At 35.9% G+C, this 24,492-nt stretch overlaps 3 protein-coding genes and 3 pseudogenes across 3 annotated transcripts; 2 read left to right on the top strand and 4 right to left on the bottom strand.

Moving 5' to 3' along the window:
* Positions 1-1,179: 1,179 nt before the first annotated feature.
* Positions 1,180-5,953, bottom strand: LOC147296087 (beta-glucosidase 12-like). The gene is made up of 12 exons (XM_086230098.1): positions 5,710-5,953; positions 5,533-5,602; positions 5,171-5,229; positions 4,979-5,054; positions 4,652-4,729; positions 4,298-4,385; positions 3,777-4,148; positions 3,407-3,624; positions 3,266-3,297; positions 1,863-1,965; positions 1,653-1,761; positions 1,180-1,488 (listed from the first exon to the last, which is right to left on the bottom strand). Exons 1-12 carry the CDS (start codon positions 5,896-5,898, stop codon positions 1,314-1,316), a joined length of 1,569 nt encoding a protein of 522 aa, XP_086086224.1. The 5' UTR covers positions 5,899-5,953; the 3' UTR covers positions 1,180-1,313.
* Positions 5,954-9,086: 3,133 nt separating this feature from the next.
* Positions 9,087-11,520, bottom strand: LOC147296088 (uncharacterized). Its single transcript, XM_086230101.1, has 2 exons — positions 11,135-11,520; positions 9,087-9,847 (listed from the first exon to the last, which is right to left on the bottom strand). The coding sequence occupies exon 2, from the start codon at positions 9,800-9,802 to the stop codon at positions 9,389-9,391; it is 414 nt and encodes a 137-aa protein (XP_086086227.1). The 5' UTR covers positions 9,803-9,847; positions 11,135-11,520; the 3' UTR covers positions 9,087-9,388.
* A 3,035-nt stretch (positions 11,521-14,555) lies between these two features.
* LOC147296089 (pentatricopeptide repeat-containing protein At5g59600 pseudogene) lies at positions 14,556-16,520 on the bottom strand (annotated as a pseudogene).
* Positions 16,521-17,111: 591 nt separating this feature from the next.
* Positions 17,112-19,850, top strand: LOC147296090 (110 kDa U5 small nuclear ribonucleoprotein component CLO pseudogene; annotated as a pseudogene).
* Positions 19,851-20,098: 248 nt separating this feature from the next.
* On the bottom strand, positions 20,099-22,393 carry LOC147296091 (G-type lectin S-receptor-like serine/threonine-protein kinase LECRK3; annotated as a pseudogene).
* Positions 22,394-23,671: 1,278 nt separating this feature from the next.
* Positions 23,672-24,189, top strand: LOC147296092 (histone H3.2). Its single transcript, XM_086230061.1, has one exon. The coding sequence runs from the start codon at positions 23,725-23,727 to the stop codon at positions 24,133-24,135; it is 411 nt and encodes a 136-aa protein (XP_086086187.1). The 5' UTR covers positions 23,672-23,724; the 3' UTR covers positions 24,136-24,189.
* Positions 24,190-24,492: the final 303 nt, after the last annotated feature.

A 24,492-nucleotide genomic window follows, 5' to 3' on the forward strand; every position in this document is an offset into this window, starting at 1 on the left:
GGAATGCAGTGAAAGTGAATAGATGGAAACCAAGAGCTCGCTAAAAGAATCTATTTGTCGGTCATGTTTGTATTAGCTACTAGCCTACTAGTAAGCTAAGCAGACATATCTCATTTATAAATTATAAAAGTACAGACAACGTTGTGGGCCTTGTGGCTTATCATATTTATATATTTTGTACTTTTATGAGTCAGGTAACGTGATTCATGTGAAGTAAAAAATAAACAGGGAGATGATTTGTCTTCACTCTTGACTGAGTGGCAGATATAAAATACAAAATAAAATTGTGACAAACTGACAATTCTAAGCAACCAATTAAATCTACTCCTAAAATTGACAACAATGCAATTTAAAATTTGAAAGTTGAAAGGGATGACACTTTTGTCACTTTGTAACCCACCTCTAACGTCACTTGTTTTCCACCATTATAAATTGTACGGTTTTGCTTCTCAACTTTATCTTTTTCCTTTGACATTCAATTGGGTTGAACTCCAATGACATCTTTAACAACAGCGTATATTCGTTTTGCATTTTTCTTAACCCAATTAGCGCGGGTCGGGTTGGTATACAATTGTACAAGTCCAAACACATTGGCCCAAATCACGCAGTCAAGCTCACTCCTGCTTAAGTAATCGAATCCAGTACGAATAAATGTCAGCAACCAGTTGACTTGCGCTTTTTTGGGCCACGCTCACGCTCTCTTTGTTGTTCTACTTGGCTTTTGGGCCCTGCAAATTACACACACAGAAAATATATATATATGTTTTTTTGTCTTAAGACTCTTAACACAGTAAATATATTAAAAACTAGAATAAGCATCTCAAAAGCCAAAAATTTCTTTCACACACAGTAATGAAACATATGCATGCAGAGCAGTTGAATTAGTACTGCAATGTACTAATTAATTAGTAAGTTTCTTTTGGGTATTCTTGTTGCTGATGGACTTCCTTTTGATTCGTTTTTGCTTTGTTGTGGTTTTGTCTGTACTGTTTTGGATGTAGTTAGTTTCTTAATTTGAGGTAGTGCTGCTGTAGTTTAATTGGTTGTCTAGTTTCTGGTTTTGACTTTTTAGTTTGAGTTGTTTGTTGATTGTACTTTGCCTTTTAGGCTTTCTTTTAATGGAATGATGCATTCATGGGACAAAAAAAATAAAAAAATTGTATCCATCAGTAAGGAATTTGATCACTCAATTGACATTTTATTTTTGTTCATACACAAATACCATTCACATTGTTAAAGAACGTACAAATGGAAATTAAGAGTGGAATGATCATCTGCTTAAAATATGTGTATCCAAATCGGATTGGATTTCATCAATAGTACTTGTTGAGGAAACTCTTGAACCAGTGTGCCGAGAGTTTTGAATATCTTTTCTGCGCATCGCTGTAGTCCACATAGTTGATACCAAACCGAACAGTGTAACCGGAACCCCATTCAAAATTGTCTAGTAATGACCATGCGAAGTACCCCTTCACATTGACACCATCCCTGCACAAATTATATAAATAATCAAGTTAAATTAGGTATTGATGTCAGCTGTGAAATGACTACACTTGACTGAATATATAAATCATATTCAGTCTGACCATATTTATGGATTTATAACACTGTCTAACAAGAGAATACTAACTTATACATATATAAACACTTACTTGATTGCTCTTTGAAGATAATAAAGGTGACGATAGTAGTAGTCAACTCTCTGAGTGTCATTAAGGGCTTGCTCAAGTGATAATTTGGGATCATTGAACTCATCAATGCCTACAATGTATATCATATATGCGTACGATTATGTAAATAAATGAGCATAAACATTGATATATATAGATTGCAATTAATTAGTTAGACTTAAAAATAATTACCATTCTCGGTAATGTAAATTAGTGGATCATGATACTTGCTCTTTGTGTATAGCAAAAGATCTCGAATTCCTCTTGGATAAACATATAGCCAATCTGAAGCAGCCTGCAACATCAAAGATGAATCGGAGAGAAAAGATGGTTGATTAATAATTAGGGTAAAATTAATAAAAATAATTAATTATTGACCCACATCATATATATTAGGCTTAATTATCGATTTACCACCCAAAATTGTAACTCATTCCCACTTTACCACCTGAAAGTTTTTTTGTCCCAGATTATCACCTATAACTTACATTCGTGTCCCATTTTACCTTGTTCCGTCAACAATTCCGTTAATGCTGACGTGGCACGCTGGATGTGCGCCACGTGTCACAATTTTTTTGTATTTTTTGATTTTTTTTGATTTTTCTATTTTTATAAACTTTGAAAATTAATTAAAAATAGCTCCGAACTTAGAAAAATACACGGAAAATTCCTACCGACTTGTCTTAACTAGTACTAATTTACTATGGGGTCAAAATGCCAATTTTCCCTCTAAAAATTTCCAAAAAATTTGGAAAGTCCAAATTTATTTCTAGAAAATTAAAATACTCTAGACTCTTTGAAAATTCATAGAATAATCTCCCGAACTCCAAAAAATATGAGGTCTGCACCGTTAGTCTTCTAAAAACTAACAATACCTTTCTCGTGAACACTTGCTACCCAAAAGACCTCTCGGTCTTAGAGAAAAATAAAATTCCCTATAAAATAAATTCTAGAAAAATTCTAAAATTTCTGTAAAGTCTCGAAATAATTCTCTAAAACAAGCTTTTGGTAATTTTTCAAAATATTTTTGAGAATTTGTCCAAGAGTTTACGAAAATTCTAGAATTTTTTCTAGAATTTATTTAATAGAGGAAAATTTATTTTAATTTTTTAGAAATAAATTTGGACTTTCTAATTTTTTTGAAAATTTTTAGAGGGCAAATTGGTAATTTAACCTTATAGTAAATTAGTGCTAGTCAAGATGAGTCCGTAGGAATTTTTCGTGTATTTTTCTGAGTTTGGAGCTATTTTTAATTAATTTTCAAAGTTTATAAAAATAAAAAAATGTGAAAAAAAAAAATGTGACACGTGGCGCACATCTAGCGCGCCACGTCAGCATTAACGGCCAGATCGTCAGCATTAACGGAATTGTTGACGGAACAAGGTAAAATGGGACACGGATGTAAGTTACAGGTGGTAATCTGGGACAAAAAAACTTTCAGGTGGTAAAGTGGGAATGAGTTACAGTTTTGGGTGGTAAATCAATAATTAAGCCTATATATTAAGTAAAGCTCTTTTTTTGGATGGAGTATTAACTTAAGCTCGTGATATGGAAAGGAAAATAAAAAGGAAGTAAATATCAAATTTGCTGCGTACCTTTGGACCAATGGGGACCCCATTAAGCTCAGCTGCCACAACATAAATATATGAATTTCAAAATCCAACTTATAAATTAATTATAAGAAATTAAATTATATTAGCAAAAAGTACGTAATTAAGTTTTGAATTTGTACGGACTTGTTTGATTAGCACGAGCATCAGTCAAGTAGCTTGCATTTACAGAGTTATGATGAGGTGCATAGGCTGCATAGTAAGTAGTGTAGTAATTCAATCCAAGAAAATCAAATGACCCGATTAGTAACTTGGATTGCTCTTTCGTGAATTTGGGTAATCGGTTTCCAACCAGAGATCGCATGCTGTGTGGATAGTCACCATTTGTCAACGGATCCATAAACCTACGAACAAATTAGTATATTATTTAAGATTTTGTATAACAAAAATAGATAGTCTAACAACCTTATAATAAAAACATATTATAGTAACATATTAGATGAACAATGCAGCTAATTGAAGATTATAACAAAAAATTGAGTCATTCTCTACTTACCATCCAAGCATAAAATCCAAAGATCGTAATGCAGCATTTTTATGGTGCTTTGCCTCAGAAACAGGAACAAACCAATGTGACACTAGCGTTATTCCTATCAAACCTTTTTGAGATGTCTGATATTTGTCCTTGTACAATTTTACAGCAGCGGCATGAGAAAGGAGCAGGTGGTGGCCCACCAAATACGGTTCAGTAGCCGAATCGCCGCCGGTGCAGTTTAGTTGCATCCAAGCAGAACACCGTCCCGGTGCCAACAACCCGAAGGTGTAACCACCATTAGAATAGCTCCATGGCTCATTCAACGTGATCCAATGCTTTACTCGATCACCAAATTCTTTATAACAAACTTCTGCATAGTCCCGAAAGTGATTGCTGCACAACATAATAATTAAAGTCATAAAGTGTTTAGAAAAATTAAAAAACATTGCATGGCATACTAATTTCAAAACGTATATATGTAGATATAGTAGTATTAATTTGATTCAATATTGATCAATTGAGGATAAAATTTGTACACTTACACAATGTGAGGGCTTAAAAAACCACCATATTCATCTTCTAAAGTTTGGGGAAGATCCCAGTGGAAGAGTGTCACAAATGGCTTTAAACCTGCAGTATTGTAATAGAAAAAAATTGATTAATTAATGTTTCATTTATGAGTGCATGTATAGATCAATAATATATATTATTTTGTCAAATTGTGAATATGACCACACATTAAGAATTTAAGATAAAATTTAATCTCATTAATGGTTGAGATTTACAATTTAGCAATATAAATTCTCTAATAAGAGAACAATTCTATACATGTTTTACATATATATATATATATGCATATGCATGTGATTAGACATTGATGCGAGGTATGAGATAACCATTATGTAGGAGTTCATTGATGAGATTGTTGTAGTATTTGACTCCTTCCTTGTTCACGCCTCCAGTGAGCTTTCCATCTAGTAATTAGAACAAAACAAGATAAATAAGCAAATATTAACTCAATATTCTGTAAATTAAATAGAATAATCGAGATTCGAGAAGATTATAATTAAATTACGTATTGGCTTTGAAATTTGGATCAAATATAATGTGGTTCAGATTCAAAGTTGAACTCTTAAATTTCTCAATTGAAGAATTATGATCCTTATATATATATATATATATGTGACGCATTAACATACTTTTGGTTATATTGATGAACTTACTTGGTAAGACTCTAGACCATGAGATAGAGAACCTATAAGCATCCAACCCCATATTCTTCATAATCCCCACATCTTCCTGAAAATATAACACAAAAAATATAATAAGAATTTAAGGACCTAAAAAGTAAGGTATAGGTGTATTATTTGTCATATTTTTTTTGTTGTAAATGATGTGATCAAAATTGATTGAACCTTATAGCGGTGATATTCATCATTGGCCACATCTCCATTGGTGCCATCCGTGATCCTTTCTGCAATTAATTGAAAAAGACTCCAGATAAGACATGAACGTACATTAGAAAAGAAATAAAATAATTAATCAATCAGTGGACCTTTGAAAATTTGCAATTATATATGTAGCGTTTTGCTTGGTGATAAATATAATACCACAATTAGCTTAATTAATTTGTCTCCCATTGAATATTATCTAATCAACTGATATATTAATAATTTGATCGATTAGAAAGTTAGAAAGTAGCTAGATAGCTAGGGATGAGAAGAAAAAGAAAAAGAAAAAGAAAAAGCTTAAGCTATAGCTGTAGAAATATCTGCACCTGGATGTTTGTGGGTGTAGGTATCCCATATACTTGGTCCTCTGCCACCTTCATTTGCAGCACCTTCATACTGAGATCCAATTTACACATGCATGCATTCTTAATAAATTGGTAACTATATATAATTGAAACTGAAATTAAGAGGTAATTAGTAATTAAGAGCCATATAGGACTGACCTGGTAAGATGATGAAGCTGTGCCAAATATGAAACCTGCTGGAAAACTGGACCTGTTGAGGAAAGCAGTGTCATAGTGAGTGGGTGTAATATTAGCTTTGGTACTTGGCAATGCAAAGCCAAGTAGTAGCAGCTGGAATATGCCTAACAGCAAAGGCGACGACCCTAATTGCATTAATGTTATTGCCATGGCCTGGGCCCTGGGTTTTGCTGATCTAGCTTAATCACTTTGGTTGCCTCTTCCTGTCATGGCGTTTATATAGAGGAACTACACATGTGATAAATAAATAAATAATAAATGGGTGATTAATTAATTAATTAATCAAGAGACAAGGATACATACAAATAATAATTAAATGAGGAGGAGGCTTTAAGTGACAATGTCAGTCCTCACTCCTCAGTTTAAACAAAATTAAAACATCCTATTCAGATAAAAATGAAAACATTCAATAATTGGAATTGTCCATTTTTAGATTCCTTCTTAAGGATTATTTTTATGAAAAATCAGCCAAATTAATAATTATTTAGTAATTAATTTATGATAAAATTGAAATAATGTTGATGATAATAAGCTGGCTAAACAATTTATAATTTTGTTGAATTTTTTTTTTTTGGGTATGAATGATCTTTAAAGGATGTCTTAAAATATAGACGATTTTGATAATTAAATAAATTGTAGATATGAGATATAATTTCTTCATTTTTCTTAAATAAAAACATAAAACTTTAGGCTTGTTTAGGAGTGCTTATGCATGAAACGCTTTTACTTAGTAGTGTTTTCACTAGAAGCCATTTTATTAGAAATACATAAATTTTTTTGAAAAAAATCAAAGTGTGTTTCTTATAAATGTAAGCTTCCTCCTTCAAAGTATTTTTTTAACCCAAAAACCGCTTTTATTATTTTTACCAAACACAAATAAAAGTGCTTTTGAGTATTTAAGAATACTTTTAAGAATTTTAAAAACACTACCAAACAAGCCTTCCTCATTAAATACGATTAGTTAGTTTTTGGATAAGACATGCACCTTTGCTATATTTTTCAAGACACACAAGAACACACTGTACATACAGCGGTTGAATCGTTTAAAATTAATTAATTAATGAGGATAAAGTTGTTTGAGAACAGGGGAAGAAAGTCCATTTGTGAGGCCATGGAAAATTGAAAAGTAAATGATTGAGAAAATAAATCTCATCTTGACTTGAAATGATGTTGAGTTCCTTGAAATTTCAAAGGAAAAATTAAATAAATAATTTGTGGCTCTCTGAAGTCTGAATTGTCTGTGGATTAGAAAACAAAAATCAAGACTAGTGCATGTTTATCTTAAAATCAAATTTGTTCTGGAAGGCATAAGCATATTTATTGCAATATTTCCACTTGATGGGTATATACATAAGGCATAAGGGATAAGCTTAGTCGTCTTCGTCAATCTTATGCATATACAAATAAAAATATATTATCATGCTTATATTTAACACTTAACTAACATCTAAACATTTATATATCTAGCTAAGCTAACTGATCTTAATTTTCTAATCATAAGTTAATTAAATACATAATGGGCCAAATAATATTTGGATTTTTCTTATCCGTGACTCTGCAACTGTTTATAAAATCTGAATAGAGACCTGGCTGTTTTTTTGTTTTGGTCAAATAAGCTTCATTAAGCTCAGCGAGCAAGAGAAGAAGAAAGAAGGGCCTAAAAAAAGATCCCAACAGGAACAAGAAACCAAGGTCCATATAGACAAAAAAAGGAAAGAGAAGAGTCAGAAGACAAAAGCATATAGCCGAAATTATAGATCTGGAAAGCACTAAGACACTGAGAGAGCTCTGGTCGTGTAGCCACCGAAGGAGACCTGGCTGTTAAAACCCATATTCGTTTGCAATTTTCTTAACTTGATTAGCTCGGATTGGGTTGGTATACAATTGTACAAGACCAAAAACACTGAACCAAATCGTGCAGTTATGCTCACTCCTAATTAAGAGATCCGATCCAACAAAATTATTGTCAGCAACCTGGGCCTTTGGGCCTCATGTTTGTCAGATTGCCTTTTGGGCTCCTTCACCAAAAATAACCCTGTCGACTTGGAGTCTAAGGAGTAATTGCTCCTTGATTCATTTATTTATTTTCACATACTTTGAGGAATTGCTCTCTCTTTTTTTTTGGTATAAATGCCATGGGAAACAGTTGAAAAGGAAATATATACCAAGCTTGAATAAACATCTAAAATCTAGCTCAATATCAGCCTTACGTTAGTAAACTCAAAAGCCCAAAATTTCTTTCACATAGGATTAAAGTAAAAAAAACTGTCCAAACTGCAAGAAATTGTCATCAGAAATCCAACATTGCAGTCATGAGGAATAACCATGTAAACAGGGTAGCATCATATCACAGCCCTCAGACGGTAGCTGAGGGAAAACAGAGATTCATTGTTCTACCTGGGGTTATCATCACTTTCTCTTCTAAGGTTAAACTTAAGAGATTGAATCATGAAAACCAATAAGCTAAAATCATGATTATCACTAGACTCAGTACTACAATATGTAAATTTCACTATTTAAATCATACGCAAATAAATTTACCTGTCCAAGTGCCGAGTAACCTTACAAAATCACTTGAAACCGGTATGAGGTTCGCTCTAGTCAACGTTTTCAAGCCAGTGCAAAACCTTAACTAGGATCCAGAAAGTAATCCTTTGGTCTCTAGTAACAAAGCAAACAATTTTCTTGTTTAAGACTCTTCAGAGAATAAAATTTCCAGGAAAGATCCATTCAACTCCTTCAAGATTCAGAATACCAATCTTTTTACTTGAGGCCTCTCATAAATAATCTCCTCTAAAATGGTTTTTTATCATAAATTAGCAACCCACAAAACAAGGTAATACATGGTAATAAAAATCTCCAACTATCTAGACGAACTTATGAGCTCCTAATTGCTAAAGAAAGCAGATTTCATTAACTGACAAAATATCTTGAGATGGCATGTCTAGAAAGTGTGTGAGTTCTCAACTGTTTATCTTAGATTCAATGCTTATATTGAGCCTTTTAAGAATTGTAAATAAACAATATCCTTTTCATAAGTAAGTTTAAAATCTTTCACAAAGCTAATTAAGAAGTCAAATGGCATTCCAAAATCCAAAACAAGTTATACAAGCCACTAGAAAATAACACTTCAAAACCAAATTAAATAAGGAGAAGATGACTTCTCCCTCCAGTAATGCCTTGAAAAAGTTCTGACAGAGAAGCAAGATTACTATAATAAGGGGGAAGTCGTAGATGACCTGCTCATAATTGTTACTCGTATGGAACATAATAGAAATCTTTTAGTTAAATTATCTGACACAAATCTTACTGTTAACTCACTAATTGCAAACAAGACAGATAACACTGTAAGAGTGAGCAACTGCTTAAATATGTTCCGCAATGCAAATTATACAATGCAAAAATAAAATAGTCAAAATTTAAAATATCAGAGCACTATGGAAAACTACATCCATCAGAATGCATTCCGAATTTCACAATTGAAATCAAAAAAGGAATAATGATACGAAATTGCCAAAGAAGAACAATTAACCAGAAAAAGAAGAAAAAACTAGAGATTTACTAGGTCTCCCTTCCTGCCCTGTGATTTCTCTCTGGCATCGTGGAATGGAAGAAACCAGTGCAATAGGAAACCATACTATCACTTGCATTCAACACCGGCTTCAGCGGCTCGACGGGGCTTGCTTTTCCGCCTGCTCCCATTATGTCGAAATCCATTAGACTTAGTTGAGTCATCGGTGCTTGATCGCGTTCCAATACCATTTTCCTCCTTAACTGAATCTGACTTCTCCTTTACCTGTGAGTACCGCTTCCTTTTCTTTCCATTCTCTGCTGCAGAGGGGCTTTTCATCTCCTTGCTTGAGATACCAGCCTTTCCATTCTCACTGTCATCTGCTTCTATTTTTTCAACATCTTCTTCATCAATCTCATCCTTTAATGGCTTTAGTGGCCTTCCCCTTCTCTTTTGTGCAGGTATTTTTTCTTCCTCGCCACTGCCAGGATCATCATGATTGGTGACGGTTAACCTCTTTCCCTTTCCTCTACCTCTACCCATAATCTCAAAACTCCACAGAAGAAAAGTTCATGCAATAAAAGATTTCTGCCACAAAGAAAACACATAAAAGATGTAAATTTCATATATGTAGGTATAAATTAAGAATTAAGAAAACAATTCCTATTTCCCACTAATATTCAGTAAAACACAGGGATTATACAACTTATATGCAATATGATAAATGAAGATATGATTATCCCACCATTGATTTATACATAACATACCAACCAACAAAATAGCTAGACAGTATGGGGTAAACATAAAAGGACCAACAGATAGCAGATCAAATCAATGTTCATCCAAATAAATAAATTAAATGGCTACTAGCAGGCATCCACTACTTCCCATAAACAATGAACTATGGAATATTAAGACTCATAATTCAATTATAACATGCAAAACTTTCAAGATTAGGTTTCGTTTTCCTTTAAAAAGTCAAAAAGAGCAATGACTCCATCTTGTTTGACAGTGGCTTCTGCCAGAGCTCATTTCATTTTCATAAGACATCACAACAAGCGCTCAAGAACTGGAGATAAAGCATCTTATGATGAAACATCATATTATTAATTTCATTGTCAAGTGAAAATAAGTGAAAATCATAACTCCAGGTCACTTTACCCCATTCTTTTGACTTCCAAAAGATGGTATTCTCAACTTGAGATAGCTAAAGATTAGTAAAGTAAGCTCAGTTGGGTGAAGAAATAAATTTCCTCGAGTCCCTCGACTAAGAAAATTGTTGTTTCCTTTTTGTACAGCAAACAAATTAGGCATTAAGGAAAGCTACATGTCAAAAACCCCAATATGATTAGCAGAGTTGCTGTGATTTCAACCAAATATATGAAGTTTGTATCACTCAATATGGGACACATGCCCCGAGACTGATTCAAAAGATGAACTACGTTTACAGAGATTCAGATTTTTCAGCCAATAAAGTTGAAATTGATATGTGTTTACTCACGATAGTTGAAAACACACCAAAATTAATCATAAAGAAAACTAAAATAAAGACGAAAAACTGCATCCCCACAAAGATGAAAGTAAGAAAATTTACTATCTGGAAAATCACATAACTGGAAACCCAAAAGAAAAACAAGACATGAACTTCCAAAACAACAGACTCTCCAGAAATCCATACAAGCAAGATCCATGAGACATCATGAATAACATACATAATGAACTTGATAGAACTAAGCTGACCATCAAAATCAGTACAATAAGCTTCAACCTCCAAATCCCATAAATATAAAAAATAGAAAGTAATAAAATAGACAATGAAACGCATATTCCAATCCCAAAATATAAAGAAAGATGGAAGAGAGATATGACACTGACCTGGTATGAAAAAAGTGTTTGGTGCATCTTTAACAAGAAACCCCTCACTTAGAATCTATTGTACTCATAAGAGACTCAGAAAAGACCAAACACGATGTGGGTTTTCCTCAGTCAGTGGATTTGAACAGTCAAAGCTATTAAAAATGAAGATTTTAATGGCAGAAACTATGATCTAAAGGAGAAATATTGGATACCCAGATCAAGAAACTTTGAGATTCGAAGAGATTAAGGATTGGCATGTGAGGCACAACAAGTGTGGCACCCCCAAGAAACTGGCCAAACTGAAACACCAAGACACGAAGAGAGAGAGCTGAGAGAAGCGTGAAGAGATATTTGTTGATTGGCTCTGTAGTCTGCGACTCTGTAAACTGTGGTATGTGTGTATGTGTTGTGTATGTTAGTGTGTATGTGTAAGAAACTTAGAAAACAAGGGTCATTTTGGTAAGTGGACTATGCTTTGCTTTACCATACGAGTGTTCCTTTTTAAACCACATTCAAAAGTCATATATGCTTAACATCCCACGGTGTTTTCCAACAACAGAAAAAATAAAATAAAACAAAATAAAAATGTGTTGTCTGTCAATCTGTGTGCTTCCCAGTTCACGCTCGTAAATGTCAACAAGAATGTGCATATCTGATGGCTTTTTGTCTCCATGAGTGTAATCTAACTAAAACCATGAATTTTAATTTACCATTTATTTTCTTTCAGCAAAAGAAAAAAGTAATCAATCATTGATTTAGATGAGCTAAGGATATATTTGTCATCCAAAATTATTTGAAAAATAATATACACTTGACTAATCTAAAGCTTAAAATTAGAAAATAAATTGTAAGATTGAGTTAATTACACTTACACCTCTTGAGGTTTATCGTTTTTTCACATACACTTTCTAGGGTTTCAATAATTACACATATACCCCATGAGGTTTCAAAATTGTTACATATAACCCCTTATATAAGATGAAAAATGATGAGAAATTATGCAAAAAAGCATGTTAAGGAGTGAAATGACCTAATAAGATTAGTCAAGGTGTAAGGTCCAACCTCAATACAAATATTTTCTTTTTTGTTTATTTATTTTTTTCTCTTATAGGAGGTTATATGCAATAGTTTTGAAACCTTAGGGGGTGTATGTGTAATTTTTGAAACCTCATGGGATATATGTGAAAAGACGATAAACCTCAGGGAGTGTAAGTGTAATTAACTCTTGTAAGATTTGTTCTAGAACGCTTTCAAACACTTGATGCACATCATGCACTCCTATATATAAGTGTGAATAACACCGCTACAATAACATGATTATTTTTTTTGCCACAAATATGCGGAAATGGCTCCCTTGTTTTGTTTTCATAAACTAGTAAGCGACATATATTAAATAGTTTTGCCCTTGAGATATTATCTAGTTACAAAATAGATTATTTACACAGGTAGAATGGATATTTTTATTTTTTTTAGGAAACTAGGTACAAAGGAAACTTAAAAGGCATTTAAGGGTGTAAATAATTAAAATCGAATAGATTAGTCCTTTAAAAGGCATTGATTAAGAGAATGAGAAGTTGATAGATGTAGTTAATAGTATAAGGAAGAAGTCAAATAGACATTGGATTTGAAGATGAAAAATCTGGTTTGAAACAAGGGTAAAAGCTTTAGTGAGCTCACATTTTGTAAAGGTTGCAAAGGATGCCAAGGCCCACAATATGGTGTTTATATGTTGCATATGCAAGCAAGATTAAGATAGTTTAATTAATTAATGAGGTAAAGTTTTGGGAAGGACTCATTATGTTGCCTTTTGGTCTCTTTGTTGTTTTGTGTAGGTGTTTCTATAAGACCTTGTTGGTTTGAAAGAAAGAGAGGTGGCCTTGTAACCAACCTTATCTGCTCAACTAAATTTGCCAAGCCAGATCCCCCCCTAATCCCTAATTCTATGCCTTCAACTTTGTCTTTTAACAGCCACTTTCTCTTCTCAAGGCAATGGTATTATGCTACGAGGCCTATGAGGCCCAAGGGAAGGCCCATATAAAAAGGATAAGGGCTAGGATGTTCCCAATAGGGACCACCTTTAAAGGGCACTACTTTACAATTTAAAGCAGCGTACCCCATAAGACTCCTTTTATATGAAACTTCTCATAACTGCATCAAAGCTGTAAATATCTTGCCAAATTTGAAAGCTTCTCCAGCAATTCTTCCATTGCAAAGTTATAAGGTCCAAGAAGATCATACTTTTTGTTGACTCAATTGGTTACACAAGTTTATTCTCAACCTACTAACTTGACTAAGATAAAAGCCAACCAAGAAAAAGAGGCAAATTGATTGGATATATTAATGGATGACAGCCAACTGCATCGATGACAGTCCTCTGAGCTCTGGCTAAGTTCATGTTGTGCAAAGCCATACATAAGAATAAGTTGAATAACCACCTTTTATATTAAATAAAAAAGAAAACAATAATAATCCATATGTTTTCTCTTCATTATTTCCAAAGAAGATTGAAGTTTATCTATCATTTGACTTTCTTGCTAAGCCTATTGTTTTCTGCACAAAGCATGTGTATGGAAATATACCCATTGGTTGTAAAGATAAAAAAGATATCCATTAATTAATGATTACACAACTCAATCGTAGAGTTTCTTTGGTTGTCTAAAAAATTAGGGTGCTTTGTTAGGATGTAGTACCTATAAGTCCTAACACTAGCTTATTTCTTATTTGGGAAGTATCACATGCTTCCATTTTCTACACAAAAAGGATTGACTTGCTAACAACCAAAATTGAAAATCCATGCTATCGTGCTTCCCACATCGATTTTGAACATTTGGTGCGTATGGGTCTAACAACAAAACAAACTAACGCGTGGTCACATAATGTGGTCCAAGAAACCCCCACCCTCCAGTACATGGACAACAACCACAGTGTGCAGGGCGTGGTTTCTTCTATTTCAATCTTTTTGTTGTGTCTTCAAGCCAATTATTGGAAGAGTGGGTGATTTTATGACCTCTTTTCAAGTGTTAGGTTATGACCCTTTGCTATCCATTCTGTGCTTTAGTACACTATTCAGTGCTTAGACCCTTTTGAACTTTCTTCAAAACATTTTGATTTGATTCAAATAAAATATATGGAGATTTACAGAATTCATAAGCAACCTTTCTGTCTTATTAAACAAAGTCACTCCCAATTACACGTTTTCATCCCAATTTCCACATGTTTTCTTTCATGTACTAAACACTTTAGGAAGACAAGCAACCACCAAGGCACAGAGCAAAACATGCATCGACTCCCAAGATGCAACACTACCAATGCAATTTCAGTTTCGTGAGAAAGTATTAGGTACGAAGACATACTTAGGCATAGCAAGAACAGCTCATCTGCTTATGAACAAGTTTGTGAATTACTTATGTCATGATTGAAAGAGTGTTTGAAAGAACTCATAATCTTCAGTAATACTTCAATTCAGAGAAGGGGTTGTAAATTTGTGAACAAAGAGAAAGTTACACTTCAGCCTTTGGAAATTGGATTAGTTATATGCTGTCCAAATGGTTTTGAAACATTAGTGACCTAAAGGCAGATTTTGATACAGTTAGATGACTTCTTTTTCTACTTCCACTCCAATAAAACCATCCCTTTTATCAAGCCAACTAAATCCAGGTTTCTTAAGGACTTTCCTCTTCTTCATCACCTTCCTTACAATCTCAACCTCTTCCCATTCTCCATCAGCAGCATAAATATTTGAAAGTGTTACAAAACCTCCAGGTCTCTTTAACTCCATTTTCAGAATGAATTCAGCCATCATTTTAGCAAGATCTCTCCTTCCATGGACTTTACACCCATTGAAAAAAGCTCCAACAATGGATTCAGTGACTTCTATAGGAATGCCTTTAACCAATTCATAAGTTTCTACCATCTTACCTGAACGGCACAAGAGATCGACAACACAAGCATAATGTTCTTTACTTGCCTCAACTCCATGGCTCTCTTTCATGGACCTGAAAATCTTTATACCCTCTTCTAGATAACCACCATGGCTGCATGCAGAAAGAACACAAACCAAAGTCACTTCATTTGCCGGCACTCCTTCCTCTTGCATTCTTTCAAATAGCTCTAGCGAGGAATCAACCATACCGTGCTTACCATAGCATCCAATCATTGCATTCCAAGACGCAACGTTGTTTACAGGAATCAAGTCAAATACACTTCGAGCATTTTTCACACTGCCACATTTCGAGTACATATCAATAAGAGCACTAGAAACAAAGATATTTATATCAAAGCCCATCCTACAGAGCAATCCATGAATTTCTCTCCCTCTTTGAATTGAACCAAGCAATCCACAAGCTGGAAGCAACCCTGTGATAGTCACAATGTTTGGTTTAATTCCAGACACCAACATGAGCCAGAACAATTTAAGAGCTTCAACAGCATGCTGGCTTTGGGCAAAACCCGAAATTATTGCATTCCAAGTAACCAAATCAGGAACCAGTCCTTCTTTGGTCATCCTAGAGAGAAGCCCATATGCTCGATTGCTATCTCCACACCGAGCATGCCCAGCTATCATTGCATTCCATGTGAAATCATTTGGTTCCAATCCATCCAACTTCATCCTCTCAAACAAACGGAGCGCTTGATCAGTCTTTCCAACATTACAATACCCGCTTATCATCGACGTCCAAGAAGCAACATCTCTGTCGGCCATTCTATCAAATACTTGCTGAGCATAACACATGCTTCCACATTTACGGTACATATCAATCAAGGCATTGGCCAAGGAGACATCATTTCCAAAACCCATTTTATATGCCACAGCATGAACCTCTTTTCCCTTATTCAAATCCATCAAACCAACACAAACTTTAAGCATCACTGGAAACGTGAACTTATTGCCAATAATTCCCAGTTCCTGCATCAATGAAAAATACCCAATTGCTTCCTGAAAATACCCATTAAAGGCCGAGGCCCACACCATCCAATTTAACGCAAATACGTTTGGCTTGGGAATTTCTTCGAGCACAAGCTTTGCATACCTCACATCCCCACAGCCAGCATACATCCCCACAAGCTTTGAACTCAAAGACAACAAGTTCATGTCAACCCCACTTGTTAACAGAACTGTATGAACTTGCTTGCCTTGTCTCAGAGCCTTTGCTTTCAGGCATTTTTGCAAGCACAAGGCCAGATGGTCTGGGGATAACTTGAACGATGGAAAATATGGTATCTTCATTATTTGATAATGTACTCCATAAACGACCATAGATCATTCAAACCCATGAATTATTTATGGCCTCCTTCTGTATATGAATCTTGATAATGATGCAATATATATACATACTAGCGATTGACATCCTGGGCTGCCATAGCCTAGCAATCTAGGCCAGGGTTGTGAAACAAGGTCATGGCTTTTTAATTGTCACTACTCACTAGGCCATAATTAACAAACAAGATCGTTTTATTAAAAAAAAAAAGTTAATTCATAATGAATTTAGACCATTTTAACGTGTCATTCAATTTAGCTACCAAATAATATACATAAATAAAAGAATATACCAACACGTGTCTAGTTTTAAACAATTGATGTCTTTCTCTCTCTTACCCCATCGTCTCTCTCCTCCTCCTCGTCCACGATTCCACTTCTCCTTTCTCTCTCTTCTGAAACCAAAACACTGTTTGACTGCCGTTGATCTAAACTCCAGAACCCTCCTAAGTTATTTGTGCAAAAGCATGGGCCTAATGCAATTTCATCTCCATTACTTTTTATTGACAAAAAAAGAAATCCCCATTACTGTTTCAAAAAAAAAAAAAAAATTGCCTAGATTTAGACCAAACCGCCACCGTCCTACGACTTCGTCGGAGCAGCCGCCGCCGCCGCTCTGTTCGTCTCCTGTAAGCCCTGAAAAATTTCAAATTTGAAAGCTCGTTAATTTCTCAAAACCTTTCAATTTGAATTATATTTTCTCAAAAAAAATCGATTAAAAGTCGTGATTTTTCAGGCATGGGAGAGGCGGAGAGTGGGGTGGCGTCGACCGGAATGCGAAGTTTGTTTTCTATTTCCTGTTAACAAATAGCAAGCAAGTGGCGGAGTAATCAGTTTACAAGTAAGTTTAGTTTAGTTTACGACATCTGAGTGAAAATTGAAAAGCTTCTGTAAACTAAAACTAGTTTACACTAGGATTGGGAATACTAATAATAGCCCACTAGGAAGTTATTTCGGTGTTGAAGTTGGTTTGCTTTACTTCCTAGGATTTCTAATACTAACGTAACACCCTATTATAAGAATAAGACTCCTGTCGTATTATAATATTGTCTCTCTATTTGCCCTTTCTTAATTTTCCATACAAGTTAGAAAAAGTTTTCAGATTTTATTGAATTGGTGGTAGACCTCTGCCTTTGGCACTTTGCTTTGCCTGCTTCAAATTCAAATCCACTTACAGCAGATCTTTTTTTTTTTTTTTTTATTTGTTAAAATGGATGATGATAATAGTCTATGCTATGACGAGTTATTGATAACCACATAACTGCTGCCTCTTCAACTGCCGGTAATCATGTACAAGTTACTGATCCCGTTGCAGGAAATGTTTGCTTTGCAAGTGCTACGGCAGGATGGTCATTCACATTGCAATCATTTGCTAAGCTATATGTTAAATTCCATCGGATCCCTTTTGATACAGATAAGTTTGCTTCTCATCTCTGGGGAGATATGTACTATCATCCAGATGCCAGGGCTTTCAGGAGAAAACCCCCTGCCAGCGGAGGAGAAAGGTCGTTTGTTCAGTTTGTGCTTGAACCCCTGTATAAAATTTATAGCCAGGTGATTGGAGAACATGAAAAGAGTGTGGAGGCAATCTTTCAGAATTCGGTGTCACCCTTAGGGCCAATGCAGCTTACAAATTGAATGTTAGACATCTGCTGAGGTTGGCTTGTAGCTCAGCTTTTGGCTCTGCCTCAGGCTTCACTGATATGTTGGTTCAACATATTCCTTCCCTGAATGACAAAGGTGCAACTAGGAAATTTGATCATATATACACTGGACTAAATAAGGAGTACTCTTTAATTTACCAGGCCATGAAAAATTGTGATCCTAATGGCCCTTTGATGGTAAATGTGACTAAATTGTATCCCAAGTCCGACTGCAGTGCGTTTGATGCATTTGGCAGGGTATATAGTGGCAAGATTCAGACAGGGCAGAGTGTACGTGTGTTGGGAGAAGGCTATTCACCGGAGGAGGACGTGGAGGACATGACAGTCAAAGAAGTGACAAAATTATGGCCTTATCAAGCTCGAGATAGGATTCCAGTAGCCGAGGCTGCTGCTGGTACTTGGGTCCTTATTGAAGGTGTGGATACGTCTATAATGAAATCTGCCACACTGTGTAATTATGATCATGCTCATGAGGATGCTGCTTACATATTCCGTCCTCTTCAGTTCAATACTATCCCAGTTGTGAAAACGGCAATTGAGCCTCTAAATCCAAGTGAGTTGCCAAAAATGGTGGAGGGTCTTAGAAAGATCAGCAAGAGTTATCCTCTTGCAATTATTAAAGTTGAGGAGTCTGGGGAGCACACAATATCTGGTACAGGAGAGCTTTACTTGGATTCCATCATGAAGGACCTTAGAGAGCTCTGTCTCCATTCTCAAATAGAAGTTAAGGTTGCAAACCCTTTTGTTTCGTTCTGTGAAACAATGGAGGAATCTTCATCAAGGAAGTGTTTTGCTGAAACGCCCAACAAGAAGAATAAAATAACTATGATTGCAGAGCCATTGGAAAGAGGACTTGCAGAGGACATTGAGAAGGGTGTTGTAACCATTGAAAATTGGTCAGAGAAGGACATAGGTAATTTCTTCCAGACTAGATATGAGTGGGATGTTCTTGCTGCAAGGTCCATATGGGCATTTGGCCCTGATAGATCAGAAATATTATAGTAACAAGGGACCTAACATTCTATTAGACGACTCACTTTTTAGGCTTGACCGTTTATTAGGGACCTAAGATGTTGCTGAATGCAGTGAAGGATTCCATTGTTCAAGGGTTTCAGTGAGGTGCTCGAGAAGGACCCCTTTGTGGTGAACCCATCAGAAATGTAAAGTTCAAATAGTTGATGCAAGTATTGCACCTGAGCCACTGCACCGTGGATCTGGTCAGATCATTCCCACAGCGTGAAGTGTGGCCTATTCATCTTTCTTGATGGCAACCCCACGGCTTATGGAGCCAGTATATTATGTGGAGATACAAACGCCAATTGACTGTATTTCTGCAATCAAAGCTGTTCTATCTTGCAGGCGTGGACAACATGTTTTTGTTCCTCAACCTATTGCTGGGACCCCAGCTTCTATCGTTAAGGCATTGTTACCTGTGATAGAATCTTTTGGTTTAGAGACGGACTTGAGGTACCATACTGAAGGGCAAGCATTTTGCCTCTCAGTTTTTGATCATTGGGCTATAGTTCGTGGGGATCCTCTTGACAAGGAGATTGCTTTGCGACCACTTGAACCTGCACCTCATCACCACCTGGCTCGTGAGTTTATGGTCAAGACAAAACGTAGAAAGGGGATGAGTGACAATGTGAGGTTCAACAAATTTTTTGATGAGTCCATGATGCTGGAACTGGCTCAGCACTCAGCAGGCATCTGATCGATCTTCATCAACACAGATGGAATGCTATGGTACTCCTGGCTTTACATGATCCAGTGTCTTCTTTGAACAGAAGCAGTTGGTTTTGTTGTCTCCTTTATAACCCAAAACAAATGTATATTTATGAAATTTATTTTTGTTTTTTATTGAATTATCTAATTAATTTCCTCTCACTGAAGGTCAACTTTGGATCCTTCTTGCATCACTGGAAACGTGAACATAATAGGATAAAGAAGAATAATTATTTTTATTATTTCCAGAATAATTATTTTTATTGAGACATCTTAAACGAAATTATTATACATTCATTACTACATATTAAATTAAGGACTACCAGATTGTTTGGGGTCCTTGATGATCAAACACACATAAAGTTCTGATATTCAGAAGTATTGAATTATAATTGTAAGCAAGCACTTAGAGTATTGAGCTTATGAAAGAGGATGGGTCAGGTGGAACTGAGACTTCAACACTTCCTTCAAGCATCTGTGTCACTTTCATCATGGTGGGTCTCAATGATGGATCCTCCTGAATGCACCAGATTGCAATCATCACATACTTCTCCATCTTCTTCATGTCTTCCATTGTCTCATCATTGTTCTCCAAAAGCAGGTGCAGTTTCTTTTGCTTATAGCAATCATAAGCCCAATCAGCTAGTATCATTTGATTCTCATCCTCTATATTTGCTTCAAAATTCTTCCTGCAACATATAATCTCTAATAACAAAATGCCATAGCTGTAAACATCCACCTTCACTGTGATGGGCAAGTTTTTGAACCATTCAGGTGCCACGTACCCTTTTGTTCCCCTAATTCCAGTAGTTGTTCGAGTCTGGTCTAATTTCAAAAGCTTGGCTAATTAATCCGAAGTCAGAAATTCTAGCTGTGAAAGAATCATCAAGAAGAATGTTTTGGGGCTTAATGTCACAGTGTACAATTTGGCTGCTGCACTCCTCATGCAAATACAAGAGCCCTCTTGCAGTTCCCAATGCAATTTGCCTTCTTTGGTACCATTTTGGCCTTGACTCTCCAAAGAGGAAGCTTGCTAGAGAGCCATTTCTCATAATCTCATATACAAGAAGCCGGTTCTGCCCTTCGTTACAGAATCCAAGTAGTTGGACTAAATTTCTGTGATTTGTTCTGCCAATTGCGCTCACTTCGGCTTTGAATTCCAAGTCATCTTCTCTAACCTTACCATCTAAACTTTTGACAGCAACACATTTCCCATTATCAGATGCTAAAACTCCTTTAAAAACTGTTGCAGAAGCACCACGACCCAGTTCTTCCTTGAATTCATTGGTAGCTTCTTTCAGCTCCTCATATGTGAAATACTTGATATTCATGCCTAGCATGGCTTGGTGAGGTTGAACCACCAAAGCTTTTCTAGAATAGATGCGAGAAACAACCAAATAGGTTACCAATGGTAATAGGAAATTCAAAACCCCCAAGCAACTCAGGAGCACCGATCCAACAATGATGAGAGTTGAATTATCTTTGTTTTTTGTATTTGTACTTGGAGGTCTCAAAGTGGAATTGCCTTTCCTTATTTTGATAAGAGCTTTTCCAGTAATACTGGGATCAATCATCCCATTGGAAAAAGGGAGTCCCTTCTTATAACACTGTCCGGTGTTGAAAATGGCAACAGCACAAAAACAATCATCTAAGCAACTCTGTCTGCACCAATCCTCAGCTACCCCCTGAAAATGCTCATAATCCAAGAAAGGCATATTCGTGTACTGCATCTCTTGTAAATCGAAATCATCTGTCTCTTGTGAGGCTTCGTCACAGCTTTGCGAAACAAAATTCTGCTTGCATCCTTTGAACACATCTTTTGGATCAACAAAGGTGTACCCATTTGGGCACTGGCAAGTTGGTCCTTGGTCATCAAGTGTACACAAGCTGTTGAACCCACATGCACCACCACCACCTGAGCTCTCCACAACTGACAAGCAGATATTTGGAGGTATGAAGGAGTCAGTACTGGACCAAGCCATGGGCCACCTTCCGATACTTGAGCCGGTGCTCTTGGGGTAAACATAATGCCTCAAAACTCCATTATACTCCAGAGTTGCTCTCTGGTAGAAATCTTGCGTTGAAAATGTATTGTTTGATATCATACTAAGTATGCTTCCGTTCCTGGATGTAAGGTAAATAGGGCCAGACTGGTTGAAGATGACCTGAAAGCCAACCTCTGTATTTTTGGCTGACCAATAAGCAGAGTTGGCAGATTCTTGTGGGAAATTTGTTGTGTAAAGCGAGAGATTTCCATCAGATTGAAGTATAAACATGAATCTGCCTCTTGAGTAATTTGTCGCCGTATAGTGAGCAAAGAGTATGCTGTTTTGCTTTAGAGTCTGTGTGGGTAGGATTGTATCTGTTGGTTCATCAAAACTCTCCCACAAAATGGTTGAATTTGTATTGGCCAGCACAAAATTTCCTGTGTCAAGCATGGCTGCATGGGAAACTGCAGTACTATCAGCAGACCATATTTGCTTGCCTGTTGCAATATCAATTAGCCTTAACTTAGATCTTCAATAAATAGATTAAAGACCAATCAATTAAACTGTATTGATTGCCTTATGTGAATGTGTATTAATGCATCGTTCTCAGCCTCTGACTGAAGCTTTTTTACTTTTCAATTTTCATCCTCTTGGGGAAGCCAACACCGGGTCAACAATAATATTGAGCTTGACTTCATCAATGACGAAATAAATAAATAAATAAAGGTTCCATGATAGATTTAGAGTTTGAGCTTTGGCACCTTGGACTATGGTTGCACGTCTTTTTCAAGGTTTTATTTGCTTGGGGGGGTCAGGTACAGAGGTACTGCAAGTCTTTTTCACTTTTCAGCGTTTATATACAGGGCATAACTTGGAAACTGGCTTCGTCGTTTTCAGTGTTTATACACAGGGCATTACTTGGAAACTCCCTTCTTTGATTCCTTCAACCATTCATTCCTGTTTATTGCTTACGCGGCACGGCATGGTTTGAGTCTTTGACTCAGGTTTATTATTTAAAAAGTGATAAATTACTCAAATTTTTAGCTCATGCCTGGATAAAAGGTCAAGCCACTTAAACTTTTTAAATGAAAATCAATGATTCTTTGGATTAATTTATGCATTATGTAAAGCGTGGAAAGCTCACATGAGTAGTAACTAGTAAGACTGTGTGGTTTTAGAGCAAGTGGCTTTGTTATCAACCCTCACTCAATTCACCCTAGCCACAACAAATTTTTTTAAAAAGATAAAAAATCACATTACTTAACAGTGATCACTCCTTTAATTTTTCAAAAACACCATTATATAACAAAAAATAAAATAATTCATACAATATAAACACTCGTATTCAGTTAATTTTGTACGTTATAAAAGTTACTAAACATGTTATGGGTTCACAATATTGAAGATGTTTAAATTTGAATATATTATTTTCTAAATTAAAAAGAAATGAATCGACAAAAAATTATTAAATATCTGATAAAATAATATTTTTTCATCAAACGATATATAGAAAAATGATGATGTAAATTTAGGACCTTATAAGTAAATATTTTTAACCATTAAAATTACAAGCTCACCCAATAAAAAGAATTATTAATCAAATTTCAAAATTTGTAAGAAAAAAAAAACGAACACTTAGAAAGTTAGAAGTATCAACTGAAAAATTGAAATTTATGCCAAAAAAACTCAAAAATTGAAAAGGTGTAAAAAAGCCGCCTTAAGAATGCAATCTTATTGGCTAATTTTCAGAGCACGCGGATCACAATCCATGATGCTCTACAATAATGAATCTGCACCGTTGATGACAACGATAATAAACGCTCCATACTCACCCCACTAAAATTTCGAACTTCCCGCTTCTCCACACTCGCTCTATAAATAAAACCCACCAAAATCCCCAATTCACAATTCCACATTACTTTCTTTCACTTTCCCTGGAAACAAACACCCAAACCCTCAACTATTCACATCTGACAAATGGCTCGTACTAAGCAGACTGCCCGAAAGTCGACCGGAGGGAAGGCACCTCGGAAGCAGCTGGCGACGAAGGCAGCTCGGAAGTCAGCTCCGGCTACCGGAGGAGTGAAGAAGCCTCATCGTTTCAGGCCGGGGACGGTGGCTCTGAGAGAGATCAGGAAGTACCAGAAGAGCACAGAGCTTTTGATTCGGAAGCTTCCGTTCCAGAGGCTGGTGAGGGAGATTGCTCAGGACTTCAAGACCGATCTCCGGTTCCAGAGCAGCGCAGTGGCGGCGCTTCAAGAGGCGGCGGAGGCGTACTTGGTGGGACTGTTCGAGGACACCAATCTCTGCGCCATTCATGCAAAGAGAGTGACCATTATGCCCAAGGACATTCAGCTTGCTCGTAGGATTAGGGGCGAGAGGGCTTAGAATCCCCAAATCCACTGATTTGGTATCAACTCCATGTACTACATTTGTGCTCTGTGATGGGTTTTGGAAATGGAAATATAAAGTTGAAATCTTAAAACTTGTTTGTTTAATCTTTTTTGGTTTAAATTTTGTACTCTGTGTCTGTTAATATTATGCTTATTTCAGTCCATTGTGCGATACATTTCATCCTTTTAGTTTTACTGCATTTGCCAGTATTGTGCAACCATCTAGACAGGACCTAATTAACACAGATGGTCTCTTAGTCAGCATGCTTGATGTTGACTTAGATGGCTGAAATATTATGATTTCAATCTTTGGCAATCTCACCTTAATTTGGGTTGGAATGGGTCTCAATAC

The sequence above is a fragment of the Dryas octopetala genome, chromosome 1 (genome assembly GCF_963921425.1).
Source record: "Dryas octopetala chromosome 1, drDryOcto1.1, whole genome shotgun sequence".
Taxonomy (NCBI): domain Eukaryota; kingdom Viridiplantae; phylum Streptophyta; class Magnoliopsida; order Rosales; family Rosaceae; genus Dryas; species Dryas octopetala.